General features: G+C 39.9%; 1 protein-coding gene across 2 annotated transcripts; it reads left to right on the forward strand.

Moving 5' to 3' along the window:
* The first annotated feature begins 1,686 nt into the window (after positions 1-1,686).
* Positions 1,687-24,724, forward strand: bmal2 (basic helix-loop-helix ARNT like 2). Of its 2 annotated transcripts, none has more exons than XM_088997422.1 (17): positions 1,687-1,937; positions 10,592-10,721; positions 10,800-10,853; positions 12,422-12,463; positions 12,558-12,715; positions 16,753-16,832; positions 17,407-17,499; positions 18,067-18,184; positions 18,252-18,401; positions 18,670-18,913; positions 19,114-19,220; positions 19,309-19,459; positions 19,541-19,605; positions 19,699-19,813; positions 19,961-20,054; positions 20,513-20,612; positions 21,711-24,724. In XM_088997422.1, the coding sequence occupies exons 1-17, from the start codon at positions 1,880-1,882 to the stop codon at positions 21,866-21,868; spliced, it is 1,917 nt and encodes a 638-aa protein (XP_088853548.1). In that variant the 5' UTR covers positions 1,687-1,879; the 3' UTR covers positions 21,869-24,724. The 2 variants fall into 2 exon arrangements, with proteins under 2 accessions (XP_088853548.1, XP_088853549.1); XM_088997423.1 differs by having other exon boundaries at positions 10,595-10,721.
* The last annotated feature ends 1,812 nt before the right edge of the window (positions 24,725-26,536 follow it).

Consider the following 26,536-nt stretch of genomic DNA (forward strand, 5'->3'; position numbering starts at 1 on the left):
AACAGTGCTAGCATACAATCTAGTGGTTGTAGTGAGAAGTGCTGTGGGATTACAGTAATGCAGACCTGACATCACTGCATTACAATGCATGCCTCTTCTGACCAGCAGTAATTTTCCAAGATAAACACATATTTGAGTTATTAAGTTGTGAACTGATTGTTTGAGTGCTACAACTAGATATTATATTTTTGTCTTACTATTATTCATCAATAAAATTGTTGATTTTTCCCCCATCAAAAGACCAGGTGACAATTTTGTTGGCATGTTCTCAGATGTAGGTTAAACCAAAAGCACACAGGTGAAATATACAGTTTGCATTTGAACAGGACAGGTCCACTGGTCAAAAGAAAATAATACAGCACTCGAAAATGTTTCAAATCAATGAAATAAATGTGACAAAACATATATTCATCAAAAAATAAAATAAAATCCCCACATATACGTGGCACAATGGTTGGTGCGACAGCCTCACAGTACAGATGTGCAGGATTTGATTCTGGCCTTGGCTTTCCGTTGTGGAGTTTCTGTGCCTGTGTGGCTTTTCCTCCCAAATTCCAAAAGCATGCATGGGAGGTTGATTGGGAAGTGTCATTGTGATCAAAAATGGTAGCTTGTCTATGTGTCCTGTGATTGGCTGACAACCAGTTTTGGGTGACTAAACTAGTTGACTGAAGACAGCTGGTGAGGATAAAGCAGATTGGAAAATGGATGGATTCCTGAATGTATGGCTGCCAAAATCCAAATATGTTTCACATCACCACTAGTTGACAGACATGTTTTAGTTGCCACAACACCGGGTCATCTATTGCACTACACTACAACCTCAGTAGGCCTAACATTTCTTGTTGCATATTTGGAATGACATGAAGAAAAAAAACATAGCATCTCTATCATAATACAATTGAGAGAGTTGATATTTGTGAAATAAAATGTACAAAATGTGTTCTTGCTCTCACGATTGGTCTCTTTTATGCCATCCCTTGAATGATATTTTTTGTGTATGTGTGAGAGCACTTTGCACCGGATTTTAAACTATTATGTTGTGTGCTACATTCACACTTGCTGTTGTTGGGTTAGGGAAGTGGACCATACATCTGCTTAGAAAGTGCATGGTCCTGTGTGGTTATCCATTAGGCAGGCACACAAATGAAAAACTGTTGCCCACTGCCACATTTGGACATTTGTCTCATATAATATACTCTAGTCTGGTCTGTTCATTTGCTGTGGTTGCGAGGAAATAAATGTCATGAGTGCTGTATGATGTAAATAGAGCATATTTGACAATAGGGTTGAATTGACGTGACATTTACGGTGCCCATCACTGATGGTGACTGATTATCACATTCACATTCACAACTTCACTAAGTAGGAACTGGGCCATCAGTGACAAATAAATAATGCTAAACAGTTATTGGTACATTATTAACCATATTCGCAACATTAACAATGGCACATGGGAGTTTCATATCTACAAGGGCATCTGAATATACCGTGTAAGACAAAGCTTGACATTATAAGCTTTTTCAGTTGACAGTAATAATTACCCACGTGAATGGATTGACAATGAAAGGAATGAATTTGTATGTGTGTAGGGTTTCTGTCTGTACTGTACTGCAAAAGCGGTGTGACAAGGGGGAGACAAGGTCGTGATCCGGTAGGAGGAGACAAGTCCCATCTCTTCTTCCGCGCTTTTACAACACTAAACTGTCCATAATACATACGATCCTCCATTGTGCATTGCATAATAGCACAAAAACAATGTGTCTTTCGATGTCTATTTAAGTCCTCGTGGTAGTCGCGAAGACAAAAGCCAGAATCGTCGACGTGATTCGAGCATCTATGCATTGGAGTCTTGGGCAACAACGCACCGGCTCCAGCCATGGCGGCCAGGCATACTGCCGCTGGCGGCGGTGACACAGTGGACGGCGAAATGAGAGGTAATTAACTTGTTTGGTACATTTCTCCCCCAGTTCGATCACTCATGTGTTCCGGCTGAACTTGTCGTGATGGCACGTATCTGACGAGCCTGATAAGCAGTTGTCATTCTGCTCGTTTATTTCGAAACGGTTGGCCGCAACTTTACGCTATCGCCAAAAGTAGGTCAGTAGATCAGTAGAGCAATTCGCCCTTTCGGCTCTGAATGCGATGCTTAACTTTATTTAACATTTTCAGAGTATTGTGTGGTGTAAGACTGCGTCAGTCAGCCAAATGCCAAACTTGCATTTGAAATGAAAGGTCAGTTTCCAGCAGCCCGAAATACGAGCAAATGCAAACGAATGTTAGCTTAGCGTTATAGCAAGGCCTGTTTATCGGCGGCTCTCAAGTGTACACACTTGAGTATTTTTCTACACTCTAGTAATCTGTGTTCGCGAGAACACTGCGGTCTCGTTGTCTTTTAATTACGACCAACGCAAACGTGACATTTATGCTATGCGACGACCCATCAAAGTAGTTTGTCCTTCCATTCAATTTCTGTACCAACGAGAAAACCGGCTTAATGTGAGCAAAACCACAACGTCGTTAAACGTTGACGAAAGCTTGCCAACCATCGGCACAACTTTCGACATTTATTACAAACATACCGGTATCTAAAAGACTCGATGTCATTTCTTATAAGGTCCATGAGCTTTCTTTTTGTCTTGTCCACAATGCATTATGATAGGGAATCAAAGTCAAATTGTGAAATGCCATTCAGCAATAATTATAGCACCCCAATTATTTTTTTCCCAGCTGAAGCAAAGATCAAATGAACCATTTGTTACCCGCCCCGCGTTCACCCCGCCATTCTTATCATAAAATCTTTTTTATGTTAATTGAAGTTACATCTTTAGTCATATTTTATAGAAATATTTTATATAATATTTGAAGAAAAATACTGTCCAGAGGCCAGTTGAACGGTAAGAATCCAGCTCAGGTTTGTGCTGTCAGCTATGTATGAAGCACAACATAACAGCAACAGCACAGTAATCACTTAAGTAATGCTGTCTACCTCTTTATTTGTTATCATGCTTATATTCCAATATTAAGAGTTAAAAATACATTATCTGAACAAGTGATTGTATCCAGTTTGTTGGATATTTCTATGTCCCTTAAAGGACAACCGACGTCTCCGGACAAGTTGTGTCCATAATTTGTAAAATGGCTTCAAATGACTTCTACTCGGCGTATTTTAATAAGATCCCACCGCATATAGCTATATTTTACGTTTTAAGACTCGCGCTGAACATTCAGGAAGTCTTGTTTTTGAGTTGGTGACGAGTCCTCACGTGACGTCAGAAAAGGACCGCCTCCTGACCGTAAAAAAGACGCATTGTAGCGTCTTTCCATCACGTCAATGTATTTTGCTGTACTGTTTTTTTTTAAACCCTTGTGTTACATCCAAAAGCCGCCAGCAGAGGGAGTCCAAGCTCCATGCAAGGAATATATTAGCCCGTGGAAACGGGCTGATTCATTCCTCACAGGAGCTGGTCGCCATTTTTCTGCCTCTTTTGTGGGACGTTACATTGCAGTCCAGATGCCTCAAAATGACACGGAAGGACTTCTTTAATCGATGGCAAACATGTATGCTTTCCTCTTCAAAACTATTTGAATCATATTTATAACTGGATGTGTAACAAGAAAGCATATTATCCGAATCTGAAGCCATTGTTTTTATTCTCCAGCAATGCAAGACGTCTTGGCGTGATGTCACGAACTGCGGGCGGGATTTCCAATTCGCAGCTCAATTTTTTGCAGATTTTGGACACTTTAAGTCATTTTTATTGGTGTTTTGCATTTGAATAAAAATATCATACTGCATGTTTTGGGTATTTTAGATGCTATAAAACGTTTTTCTGATGTCAGTTAAAAAACAAAAAAGTGATGTCGGTTGCCCTTTAAAGGACAACCGACGTCACTTTTTTGTTTCCTAAAAAACAAACATACGGACTCCTCACCAACTCAAAAACAAGACTTCCGGAATATTCAGCGCGAGTCTTAATACGTAAAATATAGCTCTATGCGGTGGAATGTATTTTGTTTTTCTACTTTCATTCCTTTCATAACTTTGCTGCTGTGAAATGTAAATTTCTCCACTGCGAGACTAATAAAGGCAAATCCAATCTTTGTAAAATACGCTCAGTAGAAGTCATTTGAAGCCATTTTGCAAATTATGGACACAACTTGTCCGGAGACGTCCGTTGGATGGAATTTTCCCCTTGCTGAAATGAATACAGGGCTGCTCGCTTTCCAAAAACTCCCTCTTGTCAAAATCCAACCAAGTTAAATCATCTGAAACATCTGAATATTTGCGGAATTTCCTGTGCAACCTCCAAAGTCAAAGTGAAATGAATGATGGCATTTTAGAGTTCAACTAAAACATTCTGTGAGACTATGTCTGAAAAAAGGAAAATATTGCATTACATGCTTGAGACTCAAGTCTATTGAATATTGTCAAGAGGTCTTTTGCCTTTTTTTAGTGTTTTGTGATGCTGTCACACAAGGGAAAGTATAATCATAGACTGAGAAATGCAGTTTACTGCAATATGGGGATAAATCTGTCTGTTCTGACCAGCGCATTTGCTAAATTCTCATTTATGAAACGGTTTCTTCAGACGTCACCTGTACTTCTTTGAAGGTGTCGGACGTTTCGCTTCTTATCCAAGAAACTCCGTCAGCAAACTAAAATCTTACTGGTAGTTTAGGCCCTATATATATCCCTACTGTCCAGACATGGCGATGCCAGTTTCTGCTAGGATAGGTCCCTGCTCTCAGAGGACTACTCCCTGCAGCTGCTCCACTGATAGTTCCTATCGTTCTGACTAACGACTGGCCTGATTGCCCCACTCTGCCCGGTATCACCTCATCAGTATTACCAATCCTATGTTGCCTAAGCAGGCTATTGTATGAACGATCCAAATTGAACCTCACCCCACCAAACCAGTTTAATGAAGGATTTAGTTGTTTTATGAAAATCACTTCTTTTACTCTCCTTTCAAACAATCTATGTCAGGGGTGTAGCGGAGAGGCAGAGACCAAGGTATTAACAACGTCGTAATAAGCAGCAGATGGTGCATTGACACCGTTTGCTGTTTTCAGTCTGTCTCAGTGATGCGGCGTGTCTTCTACTCTGATGGAAAGAGTGTGCCCCTTAGCGGATAATCCATGAATTGCAGCGAATTAAAAATATCAATTCCATGTTTTTTATGCATTTTTCCACTTTCAAATTATCTTGCGGGCCTGATCGAACCTCCTTGGGGGCCAGTTCTGGCCCACGGGCCGTATGTTTGACACCCCTGACATAGATGGTTTGAAAGGGGAGTAAAAGAAGTGATTTTCATAAAACAACTAAATCCTTCATTAAACCGGTTTGGTGGGTGAGGTTCAATTTGGATCGTTCATACAATAGCCTGCTTAGGCAACATAGGATTAGTAATACTGATGAGGTGATACCGGTCGAAGTGGGGCAATCAGGACAGTCGTTAGTCAGAACAATAGGAACTATCAGTGGAGCAGCAGCAGTGAGTAGTCCTCTGCTCCCCCCAACCTGAGAGCAGCAACCTATATACAGTAAAGTCTCGTTATATTGATATCGGATATATCGATAGTCCCGGTTATATCGATACTATTTCTATGCACGCACGGAGAAAATTACATGCAAACAGGGTCGGATATATCGATATTCCCGGTTATATCGATATTTTTCGGACTCCCGAGATATAACGAGACTTTACTGTATATATATATATATATATATATATACAGTAAAGTCTCGTTATATCGATATCGGATGTATCGATAGTCCCGGTTATATCGATACTATTTCTATGCACGCACGGAGAAAATTACATGCAAACAGGGTCGGATATATCGATAGTCCCGGTTATATCAATATTTTTTCGGACTCCCTTGAATATCGATATAACGAGACTTTACTGTATATATATATATATATATATATATATATATATATATATATATATATATATATATATATATATATATATATAGATAGATAGATAGGGCCTAAACTACCAGTAAGACTTTAGTTTGCTGACGAAGTTTCTTGGATAAGAAGCGAAACGTCCGACACCTTCAAAGAAGTACAGATGACGGCTGAAGAAACATTTTCATCGATGGACCACTCCTGTACGACTGAGAGCTTACACAGACGTAAATTCTCATTTACATACACATTCATTTTAAGCAACGGAAAATAATGTAGATTAGATTAGGTACCTTTTATTGGTCTCACAATGTAGAAATTGACAGCAGCAAAGTTATGAAAGGAAGAGGAAAGGAATAGAAGAATTCACTCTATTAATAATAATAATAATAATAATAATAATAATAATACATTTCATTTATAAGTGCCTTTCAAAACTCCCAAGGACACTTTACATTCACAGCATATGCAGTATATGGGTATATGTCCTGGGAAAACACAACTCGCACATATTGTATATTAGTTATTTGTCAGTAGAGCTCCTTAATATGACTGATGATTATTAGTGTTATTGTGCATTTTTTTAACACTGGTCAATCTGCTAGGATCTTGTTTTAGCAGATTTAATGGGGAGGAACTATGAATTATGCATGTATTGTCTTTCTGTGCTCTCATTTGATATTTGGACGACTGTCACTTTTTTTTGTCTCAGTGATAATTTCAATCATGCTAACTGACCTCAAAATATTTAGAGCGAGTCTGTTTCTTTAAAATGTTTCAGTTTGACAAATATGTTTCTTTTTTGGGGGGGTCTGTCTCTGAATCATGTACAGTGAGACCTCAACTTACGAACACCTTATATTACGAACTTTTCATCTTACGAATGTCAAATTTATGAAAATTAAAACTTATAATAAGCACTATTTTCATAATACTCACCGACCACGGCTGGTCCATCTAGCACACGACCTTCGGATCTGGCGGCGTGATCTTTGGCGGAAGCACATGACCAAACAGCGCTCCAGCCGGCGCTACTTTCCACACCCCCTCTCATTGAATGCACACGTCGATCGCCTACTTGGAGCTTTTTGCTGATAATTTTACTATGATGGGACCGAAAAAAACCACCACAGGCTCGTGTTCAGCCCAAGAAGACACAAAGTCGCTGAGAAGAAGGAGATAATTGAAAAACACGAACGAGGTGTGCGTTTGTGTGATTTAGGGGTCGAGCACGGCTATGCTAAGTCAACCATTGCTCCCATTCTCCGGAACAGAAAAGCCATCAAAGGTGCATCTGTTGCAAAAGGTGTTTCCGTGCTCTTAAAGCGACGGTCTCGGGCAATCGAAGAAGTTGAAAAACTTCTGTTAATTTGGATTAACGAAAAACAGGTATCCGGCAACAGTGTGAGTAATGCTATTTTATGCGAGACTGCACGGCTAATTCACGGCGATATCTGGAGGTTCGGTGCTTATTGAGGATTTTAAAGCCAGTAACAGAACATCTGAGGAGGAGATGGCTGCAGCATCAAGTGAGCTCATAAAGGCAATGTTGGCAAAGTGGAATGATGTGCAGGCTTTTACCGAACAGTTCCATTCAGAAAAGACTGTGGCTATGACAATCATCATGATGAACAATAATGTGATGCGTCAGCTTCGTAAGACCTTACAAGTCACAAAGCAACAGGTGTCAATTAAGAGGTTTTTAATCAGCAAAAATGATGAGGAGACTCTCCAAAGAAAAAAGAAGAGAAGCCACACCAGAGGTTAAGTTACCAACAGTCCTTATGGAAGGTGACTCTCCTTCCATAAGCCATCAACGACCATCAAAAAGGTAAATAAAACTTTATTTTACAGCACAGTTTATTTCTTTATTTACAGTCCTCATGTAATGTGCATCTCTTTCCAAACAACCATTCCCTTTGACCTTCGACCTCCAACACCATTCCATCCAACACCAATGACCATCTTAAAGGTAAATAAAACGACTTTATTTTATAGCACAGTTTATTTCTTTAATTACAGTCCTTATGGAATGTGGCTCTTTTCCAAATAGCAATTCCCTTTGACCTCGGACCTCCAACGCCATTCCATCAAGCCATCAATGACCATCACAAATGTAAATAAAGTGACTTTATGATACAATGCAGTGTATTTCTTTAATTACAATACAATAGCACATTTGTTATACATAGAATAAGGTATGTTGTGTGTAGTTTTAAGGCTTATTTAGTTGAAAAGTATATTTTATGGAAACCCGGGAACGGATTATTCCCATTTTAATGGTTTCCTATGGGATTTTTTTTTTGAGATACACAATTTTCGCCTGACACACTCCGTTTGGGAACCAATTAAGTTCGTAAGTTGAGGTCTCACTGTATTTAATTCACTGTGACCGGGTAACGTGATATTAATCAGGACTGTAACCACGCACGAGTGTGCCTATACGGGTTCATGCATGTGTGTTTGCAAGCTAACTACCTTATTTTTACCTAAACTGCATTGGGAAATTCACAGGAGGTCTATGCACTCCTCTGAGAGTGAGTGTGAGAGATAATATGGGTCTCTACTATACAGCCAGCACCGGAGGACGATGACCCCAATCAGAGCGTTTATCGCGGTTTTGGTGGACTCTGAAAGCTGAACCATAAATTTGAGCAACGCTCGAAAGTTCCAAACATCGAAATATCTATTATGGCTATTTGTGAAGTTAAAATAGGGGATACGTAAGTCACTTAGAGGGTACATCACTTTGAGGCCTTACTTGCTATTTGGGTCACAGTGTGAAAATCAGCTCATAAATGTGTTGGACAATGACACCGCTTGGTTAATATGTCTGTTCTGTCGCGTTTCTGACTGACTTAATTTCATGTTAGTATTTACTAAATACAAGTACAGATGACGGCTGAAGAAACATTTTCATCGATGTGTTTAGTTCAAGGTGAGGTTTATCGAGTAACACCCCCCCCCCCCCCCACAGTCCTTCTGTGAGATTTAAAAAAGTCAAATACAATGACATGTTACATATATGTAAATACAAAAGGCTGTGTGAAACACACTGATATTTTAGAGAAACAAACCTTTGAACAGTAATGCCATTTTTAGCCAAGGAAAAAGATTTCCAGAAAGCCCTAACAGATTAGTGGGGTGATCTAATGAATACATATGAAATATAAGCAGTAGTTGCTTATATGCCACACTAACTGAACAATTTAAACATCAAAATCATCAAATCACTTTTGTTTATCTGTGCAGCCCCTCCCTGCTGCCAAAGTTCCTCAACCTTGTGGAAGCACTACAATCCACAATACGAGTTGTACAAGTTTTTTTTGAATCCTCTGCTGTGGAAAATTTGTGGATACGTGTTCTTTCTTTTGAAAAAAAAAGTAACTTTGTTGAACGAGACAATGTTTAAAAAAATGTGACATACATGAGGAGCGAGTGAGTGTACTGTATGCATAGTGAAGTGAAAAGCCAAAAGGAAAAGAAGTGTCATAGAGTGTACTGTATAGCCTGGGAGTGACTCAACCACTGGATTCAGGCTTTAGTATCTTGCTGGCACTTACTTATCATCTGTGGCCTATAAAATTCTCACATGCAAGCTTATTTTTTTTAAAATTCTCGGCAAACTATGATTAGTCTTTTTGTTTGAGGTAATTTAAGGAGGAGGCACGTTATTGAGAGGGGAAAAGGTTTTCTTGAGTAAACGAATGCAAGCAAATGAAAGTTGTATTTTTTTAAATAATCATCATAAATTACTTTGTGATGAAAGGAAGGGAAAGAGATGCCCATTTCACGGTAAGATCAGAGCATTGTCATCAAATGGTGAGTATAGTTTTGCTTTTTTTGAATATTGCTGTGCCGATGACCATTTTGTGTTTGAGAGCCTTTTACTGAGCATCTTCATCTTTATTAAGTTCATAGACTTACTTGTTCTGTAGCGACAAGGGGACACAAGCCGGTGTCTTCTTGTGCCGGTCCCTAGCCCGGATAAATACAGAGGGTTGTGCCAGGAAGGGCATCCAATGTAAAAGCTTGGCCAAAGCAAACATGCGAATCAAACCTCTGAAGATGGAGGACACTTATTTGCTGTGGCGACCCCTTGAAGGGAAAAGCCAAAAGGTAAAGAAGAAGAAGAAGAGTCCTTGTTTTGTAATTGATATTCTTTGCTATGGAGCTGTGGAAAGTAAAGTACGTGTCCATGCTGGCTGGCCTAATGGAACAACAGCGGGTGATTTATGCCATTCGCAGTCACCTCAAGATTTCAAGATCCCATTGTTCAGTGTAGACACCACAAAGAGGATTAGAACAATATGTTTCAGGGACTGCGATTTTGTCCATTAAATAACAAAACAAACAAACAAAAAAAGAATAAAACGTATGTAAAGAAAGAAATGAGGTTGTTAGTAACTTAAAATCTCTCCTCAACCCACTTACTCAAACTGGATTTTATATAATGTTGCCTTTGTTGTCGTCTTTATTCTTATGTGCACGGCCTTTGTTGCCAATTTTTGTCCGTTTCTTTTGTAAAATGTCTGTGTGCAAAAAGCACTATACCAATCAAGTTATTTTCAAGAAACATGGACAGCATCTCTGAACTGCACCCCATCGTGTAATGGCAATTGCATCTTGTTCTCATTTTGTTGAATTTCCCCCCCCCCCCCCCCCCCCAAGATGTACTGGCTGAGGAAAACCAAATGAACTGTGACCCTTTACCCAGCCTGATGTCTCAATCTTCGATGGCTGGCCTGTCTTTGAGCATGGAGATGCCGCGGAAGCGAAAGGGCAGTGCGGACAACCTGTCAGTATGACTATGCTTTCAATTTGTTTCCTCGAAACATGCATGAGTCAAATTGTTACGATTTCTTCAACTTCATAGGGAAACAAGATTGACCCCCGTCTTCAATGCCGATATGGAAGAGGACCAAAACGAGTAGGTCTTGCGCGTGCCTGCGTGGGCGCGTGTCACTGAGAGTGTGTGTCTGTGAGAATGTGTCTGCGGTGTGCATCTACACTACCTCTCTGAATATATACAATACATATTGATGTATTATTTTGCGTGCCCTGTGATTGGCTGGCAACCAATTCAGGGGTGTCCCCCGCCTCGTGCCCGAAGACAGCTGAGATAGGTTCCACCCCCCCCCGCGGCCCTTATGAGGAATAAGCGGTACGGAAAATGGATGGATGGATATTAATTTATATAGCGATGTAACAAAGCGCTTAACATGGATAACTATCATATAAAGGAAATAAAGCAGTCATAAATATGTGTACATGAATACATGCGAACCCCAACTGATAAAGTAGTTTGGGTGATGATACCAATATTGGTGGCTAAAAAGAACAATGACATACAATTTTATATCCAATATTTGGGCTGGTAAGCAATAGTTCGTCCAATATACAATAGAAACAGATACGCACGGATATGACACAGTAATCCCTTTTTTTCGCAGTTGACGGTGACCTCAACACCACCCACCCCTGCAAAAGCTGAAAGAAACACGAAGTAGGATTACCACTTAGGAATTTTCATGTATGGTGACCAACATGTTTAAAGGACAACTGACGTCACTTTTTTGTTGACATCAGAAAAACATTTTATAGCATCTAAAATACCCAAAACACGCAGTATGATATTTTTAGTCAAATGCAAAACACCAAGAAAAATGAGAAGAAAAAATCTGCAAAAAATTGAGCTGCGAATTGGGCATTTTCAGAAAGTCCCGCCCCCAGTTCATGACGTCACGCCAAGACGTCTAGCATTGCTAGTGAATCAAAACAATTGCTTCACATTCGGAGAATATGCTTTCTTGTTACACATCCAGTTATGAATATGGTTCAAATAGTTCTGAAGAGGAAAGCCTACATGTTTGCAATCGATTAAAGAATTTATTTGTGCCATTTTGAGGCAACATTGGGGGTAATTGGGGGACCACCTACGTTTCCACAGGCTGATAAATTCCTTATATGGCGCTTGGATGCCCTCTTCTGACGGCTTTTGGGTGCAACACGAGGTCCCCAGACCAAACAAGTACAGCAAAATACATTGACGTGATGGAAGGACCGCTAGAATGCGTCTTTTTTACGGTCCTTTAGTGATGTCACGTACGGACTCGTCACCAACTCAAAAACAAGACTTCCGGAGTATTCAGTGCGAGTCTTAAAACGTAAACTATAGCTATAAGCGGTGGAATCTTTGTAAAATACGCTCAGTAGAAGTCATTTAAAGCCATTTTACAAATTATGGACACAACTTGTCTGGAGACGTCGGTTGTCCTTTAAAATACGTAAACATTTTTATACTTTACATATCTGAGACGATTATTATGAAATACACGTATTTACTCAAATCCGTCCACCAACCATTTTCTAATGCTTTTATCCTCAAGTATTGCGGGCGTGCAGGAGACTATCCCACCTCTTTTTGGGCAGTAGGCGTCGTTAGAACTTGATCTGAAAGCATTATATGAAATTGTAACTTTTTTTTCTTATCTACAGCTCAGACGGAGATGATCAACATGCCAAAATGAAATGTCTCAGGTAGTAGACAGCACTTCTTACACTATACTAAGTAATGTGAAGTGTTATGTTGTGCTAAGGGTGGACAATAAAACACAATTGTTTGTCTTTGCAGAGAACCACACAGCCAAATAGAAAAAAGAAGGCGGGACAAAATGAACACACTCATTGACAAGCTGTCAGACTTGATTCCAACATGCAACCCGATGTCTCGGAAGCTGGACAAACTCACTGTGCTGAGAATGGCCGTGCAGCACCTCAAATCCCTTCGAGGTACCAGATATTACTTAAAATCACAACGAAGGGTCTGTGGTTGACCCCCATCTATAGATTAAAAGAGTGATTTTGATTACCTATAAATGTAGCTCAATTGTATTTTGGATGTTTGACTTGAACAGCTGTCGGAAGCCTCTACTTAAGCCAGTGTTGTTCTCACTTCTTTTAACAATACACCACCCATTAGACCTCTTCAAAATTGACCTTTTTCTTCAAACATATGGAAACTGATATTATTCCCATTCTCCAAGGTCAAACTTAGCTAAATATACCAGTTATTGTGATCTTGGACCTTGGCTATGCCTGCCTCGTGAGGCATGTAATTTTATCGTTGACGTTTTTCAAAAATGCTGCAAATTTGGGATATTATGTCATTATTTTCATTGTAGCTTTCCAGAGGTTGATGCTAGAGCATTGAAAGTGGTACCAAATGAAGGCTAATAAAATTTTCTTGAATATGGTGGTAAGCACAATAACACACATGAACACCTGTGTAAATTTTAGCTAATTTTAATGCACAAACAGCTGGGGCACTACAAAAAAAATCAGTTTGGTAGGATGATAGCACTGCACTGACACACATTTTAAGAAACTCTCAGATAGGATGTTACTAATACATGTATTATCACATGTTCAATGTGGCTTCTTTGAAACTGTCATTTTTTTCCTGTGGTACTCCACAACTTGTAGTAAGCAGCTTATTTGCTCTAGGTCAGTTGTGATCTGAGTTGCAAAGTCACTCATTAGCTTCACTCCTCTCTCAGCCACATCATTGGTCACTTTCACTGACATCACAAACTTCTGTGCATTCTTGTAGCTTTCATTGTCTTCCCAGGTGTCAGCAGGAGTAGTGAGCCAGTCACATTTCACTCGAAGAGCATCAAACAGAAAGTGAGACTCTGGCCCTACCAGGTCTGTGAGAACTGTAGCTGCCTTGATGACAGGAAACACTGGCTTGCCTTTCCTGTAACTCACAGGTTTCTGTTTCTGTCGGCTTGACTGCGAGCTTCTCTTTTGCAGACTTGGTCATGCTGGCATGTGAACTGAACAAGGTGAATGGCACTAGTTCCTGGGTCAGATACCAGCAGTGGTGGTTCATTTTCTTGAGAACAGAGGTTGCCAGTGGATAGGTGCATCAGTGGATAGGTGCATCAGCTTCAGATGTGGTGGTCACCCAGTGGCTGGTGTAGAATAAGGCCAGTAACTTGTTCATCCTCCCCAGCTTGAAGATAGTGTCCGTGTTGTATTTTAGTTCCTTGGAAAACATGAGCATCTTCATACAGTAAATGTTCCTGGCCATCCAGCGGGCTTGGTGAATGGCACCTGGCTTGGCCCAGTGGATACCTCGAGGAAGTTCCTCACCAAGCAGGATCAGGCAAAGCTCTGCCACCTCTCTGTAACCTGCCCTTGGACTTGCTTCCTCAAGGAAATTGCTGAAGACTCCAATTGTGCTTGTCTTCTTCTGTTTCAAGTCTTGTTAAACTACGCTCAGAACTCTTGGGCAGTCCTTAACCAACTTGTCCCACTTCTCTTTCACATTGCTGAACATTAGGTTCTCAGGACTCTTGACCTTGCTAAACACAGCCTCCCATACACTTCCAATTATTACCTCTGATGATGGCGACAAGCCATAGAATACCTTTTTGCCTAGTTTTTCTTCAATAAGCTTCGCTGCACCCTTGTTGATGCCACTGTTGCTATGCTATCAAAATTAATTAATTGAAGTGATGAAAGGAATGAAAGTAGAAAAACAAAATACATGAGCTGCTGGAAAGGCAGCCACTCTCGCGGTGCCGTCTTGAAGTCAAAAGAACCCAAAAAAAAATTAACACAGGTGTTTACTACCAAGAAATTTTATTAGCTTTAATTTGGTACCACTTTCAATGATATAGCACCAACCTCTGGAAAGCTACAATGAAAATAAGGACATAATATCCCAAATTTTGCAGCGAGTTTGAAAAATGTCAACAATAAAATTACATGGCTCTTGAGGCACCCATTCACACTTCTATACCATGAAAACAATGAGAGGTGAAATTTATGAAGATTTAGACTTAACCTCAATTTTGTGCAGTGGATATGTTCCATGCAAGCCCCACTTGCAATAAGTGAAAATCTGAGATACAGTGAGTACATAGAAATATCTGTTTGGTATATTTATTTATGCTGGATAATGTTATCACTTATTTACACTTAAAAAATGAAAACATGTTTGAAAAGTGATAAGAAATGGCAAGTCAGCGATATGACAGACAGACACCGTGGACAGAGACTCGGAACCAGAAAGATTGTCCCTACTGCCGGCAGGAAACGCAGTCCTCTATGACATACGTCTGAATTCTGCGCCCCTCTGCCAAGCTATTTATTAAGAATACATGCAAATTAAAGTGATACATTAGTAAAACATTTCTTGATTAGCATACCACACCTCTGGACGTTCTGAGCAACAACAACATGTAAGCAATAAAACATTGTGTTTTCCATGAACTGATAAGTTTGTATCCTGGCTAATGACCTCTTCATGTGAAAAGGAGTTTTAAGTCCTAAATTACCCCTGTGATATGGACTTCCCCAACTCGTCAATGACTACTGTGAAGCTGACTGTTTAAATTGCTGTGTCCGTTGACCTGATTGACCCCAGGTTGCCCGTGCTACACTTGTGTATTGAGTCACAAGTGTTGACGAAGCATACAACAGCATGAGACTTTTAAATATGATAACTTCTTATTCTCTAATCTCTATCACGTATCAAATACAAAACCATACGTACTATGACTGTGAGCGCTGTGCGCAGTGCCGACAAAGAGATGGCAGTAATGCTTCAGGTATGGAATTCTAGAGTGGGTTATGTTGAGAGGTGAATAGACAGTACCATAGATCAGGTCTTCACAAGGCATGTCTAGTAGTTTTTTTTATCTCCTCTGAATGGTCACCATAATCTTCTCACATTGGAGCTCCTGACCAGAGAAGGAAGCCTTTGAAAATGCAGGATCCTTTTGAGCCATCACACAGCTCAGAACAAAACTCAAATGATTTACTAAAATTTGAAACAACCGGTGCTAAGATTGGGTATACACAATTTTACCCAAAAGTATGATATTTTTATTCTAATGTAAAACACCAATAAAAATGACTTAAAGTGTCCAAAATCTGCAAAAAATTGAGCTGCGAATTGGGCATTTTCAGAAAGTCCCGCCCCCAGTTCGTGACGTCACGCCAACACGTCTTATTGCTGGAGAATAAAAACAATGGCTTCAGATTCGGAGAATATGCTTTCTTGTTACACATCCAGTTATGAATATGATTCAAATACTTCTGAAGAGGAAAGCATACATGTTTGCAAACGATTAAAGAATTTATTCCGTGTCATTTTGAGGCAAACGGGCAGGGGGGAATGTCGCACCCAAAAATGGCGACCAGTTCCCATGAGGAATGAATCAGCCCATTTCCATAGGCTGATGGATTCCTTTCATGGAGCTTGGACTCCCTCTGCTGGCGGCTTTTGGATGTAACATCAAGGTTTTCAGATAAACAGTACAGCAAAATACATTGACGTGACGAAGGACTGCTACAATGTGTCTTTTTGTCGGTCAGGGGGGGGTCCTTTCATGACGTAACGTGAGGACTCGTCACCAACTCAAAAACAAGACTTCCTGAATGTTCAGCGCGAGTCTTAAAACGTAAAATATAGCTATATGCGATGGAATCTTTGTAAAATACACTCAGTAGAAGTCATTTGAAGCCATTTTACAAATTATGGACACAACTTGTCCGGAGACGTCGGTTGTCCTTTAAAAGTGGGGTTTGTGCTTTTGGTAGCATTGGGACTGTAAGCACTAAAAGCAATAAATGAGATTCAAAGTGATGGAAGTGGCCATTAAAGAAACAGTAAACAGTGTACTGAGTTACACAAAAGAAAAATGTCACTTAAATCATTTTGGAGAAGCCAAGTGTCCTTTGGCTCTGAACTGACCTACAATAGACATCAAGAATAAAGCACTCATTTTGGAATGATTTTAATTTCTACATTTCAGGTTCTGCAAGCTCTTTTTCTGACACAAACTACAAACCATCGTTCCTGCCTGATGAGGAGCTCCAACATCTGATCTTGAAGGTAGAAATACACGACATCTGATTTTATTTGCAATAACTTGTCACTCTCTATTCTAATTAGCGGTGTTCCGATCAGGGTTTTATGCTGCTGCTCCTGATAGCGATCATCCATGGGTGAAACTGGCAGAAAATTTGATTCCAGCATAAATCACATGGATTACACACACTCAAATCACATAAAAGATCCACATGGCAGCATGTTTGATTGGTATGCCGTGTGCCAATGGACTGTTCAGGAAAGCGGCAGGGGCCGCAACATGGCACACAAAATGGTGTACGGTTGGCTCCAGGCTGCCAAGTGGATGATTATGATTTTTTTTTTTGTGATCGGCGACGAAAGGAATTGATTGATTGACATGCTGATCACATACATATAGATATAGAAATATAGGTATAGAAATAGTCCCTTTACAATCGGTGGCCTATTGATCGGAGCACCACTAATTCTCAGTCAGCAGCTTAGGCGAATTTCAAATGTACTGGAAAGTCTCACTGACATCATTATAGCATCTTGACAATGTTATCACTTTGACGCATCACACCCTTCAGATTTTCTCTTTTTTTGTTGTCGGCAGGCTGCTGATGGGTTCCTGTTTGTAGTCAGCTGTGATCGTGGGAAAATTGTTTTTGTCTCTGAGTCCATCACGAAGATATTAAATTATAGTCGGGTAACACTTGTTTTTTTTTTTTTTTTAATTCTCTACCTGTTTATCTCCTGACGCACTAAATGGGGCACAAAAAACAGAATACACAAAAATACACATAATCAACAAGCAATAATAAAATGACCACAGCAATACCAACATATCCAATACAAGAATAGCTTTATTAAATTATTGGACCTGTATTTATTTTGTTCTGATGATGCAGTGCCATTCTACATCTGCAATCTACAACCACAATAATAAACAAATTAATAATTTATGGCGGCAATCTAAAATGCACAGTATATTTTTGTAAAGGCAGAAACAATGATGAAACTGATGTTGGATATCAGATTGGGCAAGTTTCATAATGTTGTGCCTGGTCTCTATATAAAAAAATGTTTTTGCCTTGCAGTAGAAATATGACTTGTGTTTCCATTTCTCATTAATTTACGGATTCACAGTTGTGCGCTAGTATGTGAGTAATTGTGTAGTCCACAAAAAAGGATGATTTTTTTTCAACATGAGCAAATTCACCAATTTAATTCAGGATAGTAGGTCAGATTGGTAAATCCTGTCTTCTCCCTGCAGGTGGAATTGATCGGACAGAGCTTCTTTGATTACGTGCATCCTAAAGACATAGGCAAACTGAAGGAGCAGCTCTCAGCCTCTGAACTGTACCCACGGGAACGGCTAATAGATGCAAAAAGTAAATAATTTCTGTTTCTCAAAGCGTGTGTGAGAACATACAGTCGGTGAAATTATTGTATCTGCAGCTGGTTTGCAGGTCCAGGCTGACCTCCCAGTCAGTGCAGCACGACTGTGTTCAGGTGCACGTCGCTCCTTCTTCTGTCGCATGAAGTGCAATAAAAACGTTGTCAAAGATGACGAGAAAGAATTGCAGGCCAGCACCTCCAAAAAGAAAGGTAGTGAAATGATTCTGTGATACGTTTGAAGTAGCAGGTTGAGTACCTTGATGCATGAACAATGAATGTGAACTGAGAAAGTCAAAAGCAAGCAGGTTCAGCAAAAAGCCTTTGCCTTCCAACAATAAATAAGCTTATTTGAAACATGCATTTTGATCAATAGTGATGCAAAATGTCTTATGTATCCTATTAAATAGATGTGCATTTGTGAAAAAATGTCAAGCTATACAGTATTATTTAAGTCTGATCAGTATTTATTTGTACTTAGAATCGCAAAAGTACTGTACAGTCCACTGTACAGGCTACATGCGCAGCTGGCACTCCAGTCAGCTGGAAGCAGAGGGAGAGGGCGAAACAGATAAACAGGATAGCACTCACTTCAGCTGTCTGGTCGCTATTGGACGCATCCACTCCCACTCATCTCCCCAAGTTAATGGTGATTTCCGGGTCAAACCAACAGAGTTCATCACACGCTATACCATGGATGGCAAGTTCACCTTTGTGGATCAAAGGTAAACTGTAATTTGAGTGTTTCCACTCTATGTTAAAGTGGGTTTCAGCAGTGTTACCAAATCAGCCATTTTCAATGGCTTTTGTGCCATATGACGGTCCTGTTTTCACTGTGGATATTTGTTATATTTCATTGCTTTTACACATGAATGTACACTGTTATGACTCAAGTAGGATTCTAACAATACATGACTCTTCATAGAGCAACAACCATTCTTGGTTACCTTCCCCAAGAATTGCTTGGCACTTCATGCTATGAGTACTTCCATCAAGATGACTTACCGCATTTAGCTGACCGTCATCGAAAAGGTCAGTTGAATGTCAGACTAGTTTCTTATATGCTTTTTCTTCAGCACAATTCCTTTCCTATAATCCTGACTGGTTCTCCCATTTTCAGCGCTGCGAAGTAAAGAGAAAATAGAAACCAACCACTACAAGTTTAAGACAAAATATGGCTCCTTTGTCACACTACAAAGTCAGTGGTTTAGTTTTGTAAACCCATGGACCAAAGAAGTAGAATATATTGTGTCAACAAATACAGTCATATCGTAAGTAGATGTGTCACACACAAATGTTTATTGCAAAGGTGTTGCCCCTTCATCCGCGCTCATCTTTTTTTCTGGCTAAAGGCATGATCACAGTCGAACATGTCGGGCAGGGAACAAGACAGAACAGCCATCTAAAGCTAAAGGAGGTCAGTTGAACTGACTATTATATTGCGTTGTCAAGCGTTGTTTGACTTAGAAAAGTAGCCTCAAGGTACGTTTTTCGTTATCATTTGTTTTAGAGGATATAAGGAAATCTCTATCAACTATACCAGGCATCTCAGCAGCACCCGGTACGATGATATATGCTGGAACCATTGGGACTCAGATTGCCAATGAGCTGCTTGACTTTAACAGGTGAGGACTCATACGTATATGCATCCTTTCTCTTTTCTTTTTCTTTCTTTCTCTCTCACTCATTCAGTCACTCACTCTCACTTCAGTTGTGACAAATACAGTATCTATTGATTTGATTTTCAGTTAACACTTTCTGTTCTGATTTAGAATGAACTCATCACCCTCTAGTGGTAATGGGAGCCCATTTAGTTTACCACAGGACAAATCTCCACTCACAACTACTCCAAACCAGGCCAACAATGTAAGTTTATTTTATACTATTCTTTTCGGGTTCGTTTAATAAGTGAATAAAGCACTGCTTTCATCAATTACTCGAGGCTTTATATGCAAAATAACTGTTTCATGCATGAGCAGTCAAAAATAAATATTATTTTAAACCCTATATCTCTCTTAGACTTATACCTAGAAGTAGAATGCACAATTAGTGATTTGATGATACCTTTTTAATTTTTTTTATTTTTGTGGTTCCTCCGCTTTTACACTTTTTTTCATTGTATGCTATTAGAAAATACACTACTTGTAATAGTGATTACAGTGATGAATGACATGCCATATATATGACAGTATCTCTTGTTAGATTAGGTAACTGTGTTAGATTAGGTAACTTTGTGTATTGTTACCATTTATCTTACAAAATATGATTTAGATCCCTCGGATTTATCACTTTATCATATCACCATGATGCCTTTTGCTGTCAAGGTGCCAAACGGGGATGCGACAGACATGGAGATCCCCGAAAAGTCCCTCTCAGAAGAAGGCTCCCAGGGAGGTCTCTTTCCTGGAGGGGGGACAATAATGGGTACATTTGTAATCCCATTTTGGAGGTCATTTAATCAACACGGTTTTAAACTCAATAGTCAACAACACTTGCACGAGTCAGATTTTTCCTACTTCTATGATCTGTGTTTCTGACATTATTTAAAGGACAACCGACGTCACTTTTTTGTTTTTTAACTGACACCAGAAAAATGTTTTATAGCATCTAAAATACCCAAAACACGCAGTATGATATTTTTAGTCAAATGCAAAACAGCAATAAAAATGACTTCAAGTGTCCAAAATCTGCAAAAAATTGAGCTGCGAATTGGGCATTTTCAGAAAGTCCCGCCCCCAGTTCGTGACGTCACGCCAAGACATCTTGCATTGCTTGTGAATCAAAACAATGGCTTCAGATTCGGAGAATATGCTTTCTTGTTACACATCCAGTTATGAATATGATTCAAATAGTTCTGAAGAGGAAAGCAAACATGTTTGCAATCGATTAAAGAATTATATGTGCGATTTTGAGGCAACATTGGGGGAAAATCTCTCACCCAAAAAAAAGAGGCACAAAAGAGGTCGTGTGCTTCCGCCGAAGATCACTCCGCCAGCCGTGGTGGGTGTGTATTATGAAAATAGTGCTTATTATAAGGTTTAATTTTCATAAATTTGACGTTTATAAGACGAAAAGTTTGTAAGTTAAGGTGTTTGTAAGTTGAGGTCTCACTGTATTTGTAAAATACGCTCAGTATAAGTCATTTGAAGCCATTTTACAAATTATGGACACAACTTGTCCGGAGATGTCGATTGTCCTTTAAGAAGTAGGCAGATTCTTCTGGGCAACATGGTGGTAGTTGCACATCCATGAAAGTTTTTAATGAATCTTGTATCTGTCTCTATATCTGTTTTATGAATCACAAAGTGCTTGTTCTGCCTCTTGTCTACTAAGGGGTGAACTTTTTTTCTCTCTCTATCCCCTTTCTGAAACAGTAGTTTCGTCTTCAACTTTCTTGCCAGTATGCAAACTTTTTCTAAAACTCGAGGCTTTTGTGTATTCATAGCATTGTCATATAAACATACCATTACAAACTTTTCTTTGTACCTCAATAAGCTGGTTGTTTCTATGAACCCACCGCAGGGGAAAACTCGCAGATAGACCTGGACAACGTGGTGGCACCGGGCCTCGGGAGTCTTAGCAATGACGAAGCAGCTATGGCAGTCATCATGAGGCTCCTGGAGACAGATTCCAACTTGGGTGAAGGCGAAGACTTTGAAGAGATGCACTGGTCATTATAGAATTCACAAGTTGACAAGCAAATGTTGACAGAAATGCTCTGTCAGGTTTTGAATCATATTTATGAATCAATTTTATAAGCTGTGTAAACGACTTTTTAACCGGCAACTCTGTCGCCAAGATAAGGAACACCGGTTTTTCTCTGGAGGATGTATATGAGCCTCCAAAGCCTTACCACAATCTGCCTGCCATGGAGAATGATCATTGACTGGTTCATCATCATCATCATCATCAGCGACAGCTCACACACTTGGAAAAAGCATTATGTCTAAAGGATATTGTCGAAACAAACAGTGCTTTGGGAGTCTTGCTTATGTTTCACCGACACGTGAATACAGGATGCAAGTGATGCAAAAAAACACACTGATTATTACTTTGTTTTTTATATTGAACAATTGGAGCGATCTGCTCCTCTGTATGTGAAGCTCGCCCTTCCTACTTTTGCCTAAGAGCAAAGGTTTTTGTCACCGTTATAACTCCTTGTGAGTTTGTGATCATTGCAGTACCCATACGTGCAATTCATAATGGCACTTGAATAGACATTAAGACACAATGACTCAGCAATCACCTCGTATCTGTCTTATTAAAGCTACAATATAGTTTATTTTTTGAGTGCGATAGAGGTGAATACTCAGGACTGGTGGGGAAAAAAAGCCACCCGCTTTTAACATACTGTATATTCACACAGTTCTTAGCAGCTGTAGCAGTATTTACCATTTTACATTATTCCCATACATACCTAAACTTGAAATATGTAACTGTTTTGTTCACATGTGCAACTGTTTTATACTGCTGGCCTGCTATATATAATCAACAGCGTTGAGGCTTTTATTCGTGTTCTATCAATGGCAGCCATCTAATTCAGAGATCTAAGGGACGATATTATGCAGTCATCATGCATTCCATAAATGTTTCACAAATGGCCGTTTCCCTGTGACGATACAGGTCAATCTTGCTGTACTGTAATCTGACATTTGAATGAGTCCTTCAGTCGGAGTTACCTCATGTTGTTGAGTTCACGGTTGACATTGCACATGACACACTACATGTGAATGGCTTGGTGAATGATCGGGGCCTTCTGTGTCACTGTACAACTGTTGAACCAGATGGTTTTAAATGAATTTTTACAACACACTAAAGTGTACACACTATTGTGGCAAAAGTATTTGAACACCAGGCCATCTCACTGACACACACACACACACACACACACACACACACACACACACACACACACACACACACACACACACACACACACACACACACACACACACACACACACACAGGGAGAAAGTCAACCCCCCTTTGCAGCTATAACATTTTGAACTACTCTGGGAAAGCTATCTAGGCTATTTTGGACACTATGTGGGTCACGAGAGAGGCCTGCTTGCTCACAATGCTGCATTTTATCACATTTGAGTTTAAAAGCCTGGGCTGAGACTCGCACGTAAAACTCACCCAAGCATACTTTTATGGACCTTGCTGCATACACTGGGGCGATCGCGCGGGAACAGAATGGAGTCCGCACGTTCACCGTGATGTTGGCATGAATTAGACTAAGGCCGGCCGCACTGATAGGTCCAATTCTCCGCTTTGATAGAGAGGCATGTTTCAATCCTTTTCAACACTTGTTTTACTTTGGTTCCATTTCAAATATTGAAATATTGTCCTGTTGATTATCGTCAAATGAATACATTTTTAAGTTACCCTGCTAGGCGGTTTGTGGACGTGTGCATATGATGGCCTTTTGTGTTTCAGTGCATGGTGAAGGATGAAATATGTACACACATTGTGTTTGTATACTTGGCAGTTACTTCAACTGACATGGATGAAAAGGTTTCTTCAGCCGTCATCTGTACAAATTTGTACAGATGACGGCTGAAGAAACCTTCTCATCGATGGACCACTCCTGTACGACTGAGAGCTTACACAGATGTTCAACTGACATGGCCAAAGACTGTGTACCAGTCAAGCTTTATAATGTAAATCCATGTCTCCATGCTGTCATTGTACACCTTGAAATCCCTTTGGGACTGTTGAACGTTTTATCATGACAGTTATTTGTGTGACAACGAATATGTATTGTCCTATGCTTGACATTACAAAGGGCCCACTCACAGCGGATCTTTACTGCTTTTGTCCAAAGTGCCTTTGGACATTTCCACTTTGACATGCAATAAGCCAGTCTGTTCTATTTTCCTGTGTGACCCTCAGCTGACTGAAAGTAAGGCTACATGATTATGTTGAAATGCAACTGCATTGTACTTGACGCTGCGAGTCAGGCATGTTTGGCCAGTCATGATTTAAGTAAAGCAGGCACTGTTAATCTCTCATTCTATATTAAGTACCTGACCAAATCTCCAGAGTGAGGCAGACTTTTTGTAGAAAAGCTAGTCAATTAAATACTCTCATGTCCATTTCTCCGATTCAATCTTTGCAATGTTGAGCTACGTTTTCCCTTTGTTGTCAACTTTGCAGGAAGTGTTCATGTTTTACCTCTTACTCTGTTGAAGTGACACTATAAATTTGGTTTGCTCTGTATGATCTTTTGATTTTATATCTTGTGTCTTTCCAGTTGCATGGCGCTTTTATATGATGTGATTATTGACTGGTTTGTGTTAACATTAACATAGCCGACTGTCCCTGTGCAGAATCTGTGAGCTTGAATTTGACATTTGTAAAACATGGTACTGTTATCAGCCACGTCCTGCTCCTCCGAGTTTATGTACTCTTTCATGTTTGACTCGAGAGAAAGCCTTTACTGTATTTATCTATGGCATATTACTGCTACAATTAAGAATTGTGGCATCTCTTACCAGGTCATTTTTTAAATAAATGTTAGTTTACTAAACATCGAGGATGCTCCTCGTGTGCGGGTTTTCTTAATTCAGTTAAATCCATAATTACAACTATGTGTGGACAAATGTATTCCCAGATCTGAACTTGGGGTGGAGTGATTACAAAGGATCAAATCAATAATTATTTATTCCGTTCACATTCACTCATTTTCCAACCCACTTTATCCTCAAGGATCAAAGGGGGTGCTGGAGCCGATCCCAGCCATCTTCAGCCGGTTGCCAGCCAATCACAGGGCACACACAGATAAACCCAGAGAAAACCCATGGAGACACCGAGAGATCATGAAAATTCCACACATGGAGGCCATGCCAGGGATTGAACCCACAACCTCTGCAATGTGAGGTTGATGCACTAACCACTGCACTCCATCCTGTGGTAGAATATTTATTTGTAAGTGCCCAAGTGGACTACACTTCATGGGTTCGAAAGGCATTTCTGAAATGTAACAGTGGGCAGAGAATCAGCTCCGTATGTAGACAAACATGCACGGTGGACAAAAATGAGGTAAACACTAAACAGACTCGTGTGTGTGTGTGTGTAGTGAGCAGAAGCCGTCATAGAATTAAATAAAAGAAAGAAACCCCCAAGTTCTACGATCGCTTGGTATATATCAAGGAGGATGCTAAATTCCCCAATGTGGGACTAATAATAATGATAATAATATATGTATTACATTTTAAGCGCCTTTCAAAGCTCTCAAGGACACTTTACAGACAAGCGCAGGGTCTACAATATATAAAATACAGTCACAAATAAATACAATAAATAAAATACTAAAGGCTTTCTGTGATGGAATAGATGTGTGCGTGTGTGCGCGCGCGCGCGTGTGCGTGTGTGCGTGTGTGTGTGTGTGCGCGTGTGTGTGTGCGTGTGCGTGTGTGTGTGTGTGTGTGTGTGTGTGTGTGTGTGTGTGTGTGTGTGTGTGTGTGTGTGTGTGTGTGTGTGTGTGTGTGTGTGTGTGTGTGTGTGTGTGTGTGTTGGATCTGTTCTTGCCAACATCACTATGTTTGTTCTCCACATGTTCCCAGGCTGTTTAGAAGTTGAATGAAACAGCTTATGCCAACGGCTGGAAAATGCACAGGCCGGATATTTTTGAGATTTGACAAAGACAATAACCAGAAAGCCTTCAAAGGTGATAACATTCACTTTATGGCTGGAATGTTTTGTTGTAGAGTGTTGAGTAGGTGAAGGTTAGAGTCATTCTATCGGAAGCAGACGTCTCCTTTTTGTTTTATATTTGTCCATTGTTGTTATGTCTATAGCTGTCATCAGTGTGGAAGAGTTCATAGATGGAGTGTTGGATGATGACTGGATCAGAAAGATGTCGGAACTTGACCGCAGTGGATGTGATCCCTGCACAGTGAGGGTGGATTGGCCCCTGAAGAGGGAACCTGCAGCGGGGCTCAGTTAACAACTTTTAGTAGAAATTTCTATAAATAAATGTGATCTGAACTATAGTTATTGTATTTGTATTAATAGACACAAGAGATTGATGCCTACATTTCGTTTCCGTGTTGATAACGCATTGTATATGTATTAATGATTTGTAAATCACAACGAACGACTGATATAAAACATTTTACACTGGTATTCTACCCCCGCATTATCGATTCAGGCATACACAGTGCAATTTTAGGAGGTTAATATTTTGTGATTTTCGACGAATCGCCCCGTGCTCATCTTCACATGTTGATAATATTTTTATACTATAGTAGTACTATAGTGTACGCCACGGCGTACGCCGTTTTGAAATGCAAAGTTTGAAGCACCCCTTGTTTTTTAATAAGCATGCTGAAGTAATATGACAA

The sequence above is a fragment of the Hippocampus bargibanti genome, linkage group LG05 (genome assembly GCF_051943395.1).
Source record: "Hippocampus bargibanti isolate YZ-2025 linkage group LG05, ASM5194339v1, whole genome shotgun sequence".
Taxonomy (NCBI): Eukaryota; Metazoa; Chordata; class Actinopteri; order Syngnathiformes; family Syngnathidae; genus Hippocampus; species Hippocampus bargibanti.

Coding starts and splice junctions, on each gene's coding strand:
- bmal2 (XM_088997422.1), top strand. CDS start 1,880: ATGGCGGCCAGGCATACTGCCGCTGGCGGCGGTGACACAGTGGACGGC. Junction 12,464..12,557: donor GCCAAAATGAAATGTCTCAG/GTAGTAGACAGC, acceptor TTGTCTTTGCAG/AGAACCACACAGCCAAATAG. Junction 19,606..19,698: donor GCCATCTAAAGCTAAAGGAG/GTCAGTTGAACT, acceptor CATTTGTTTTAG/AGGATATAAGGAAATCTCTA.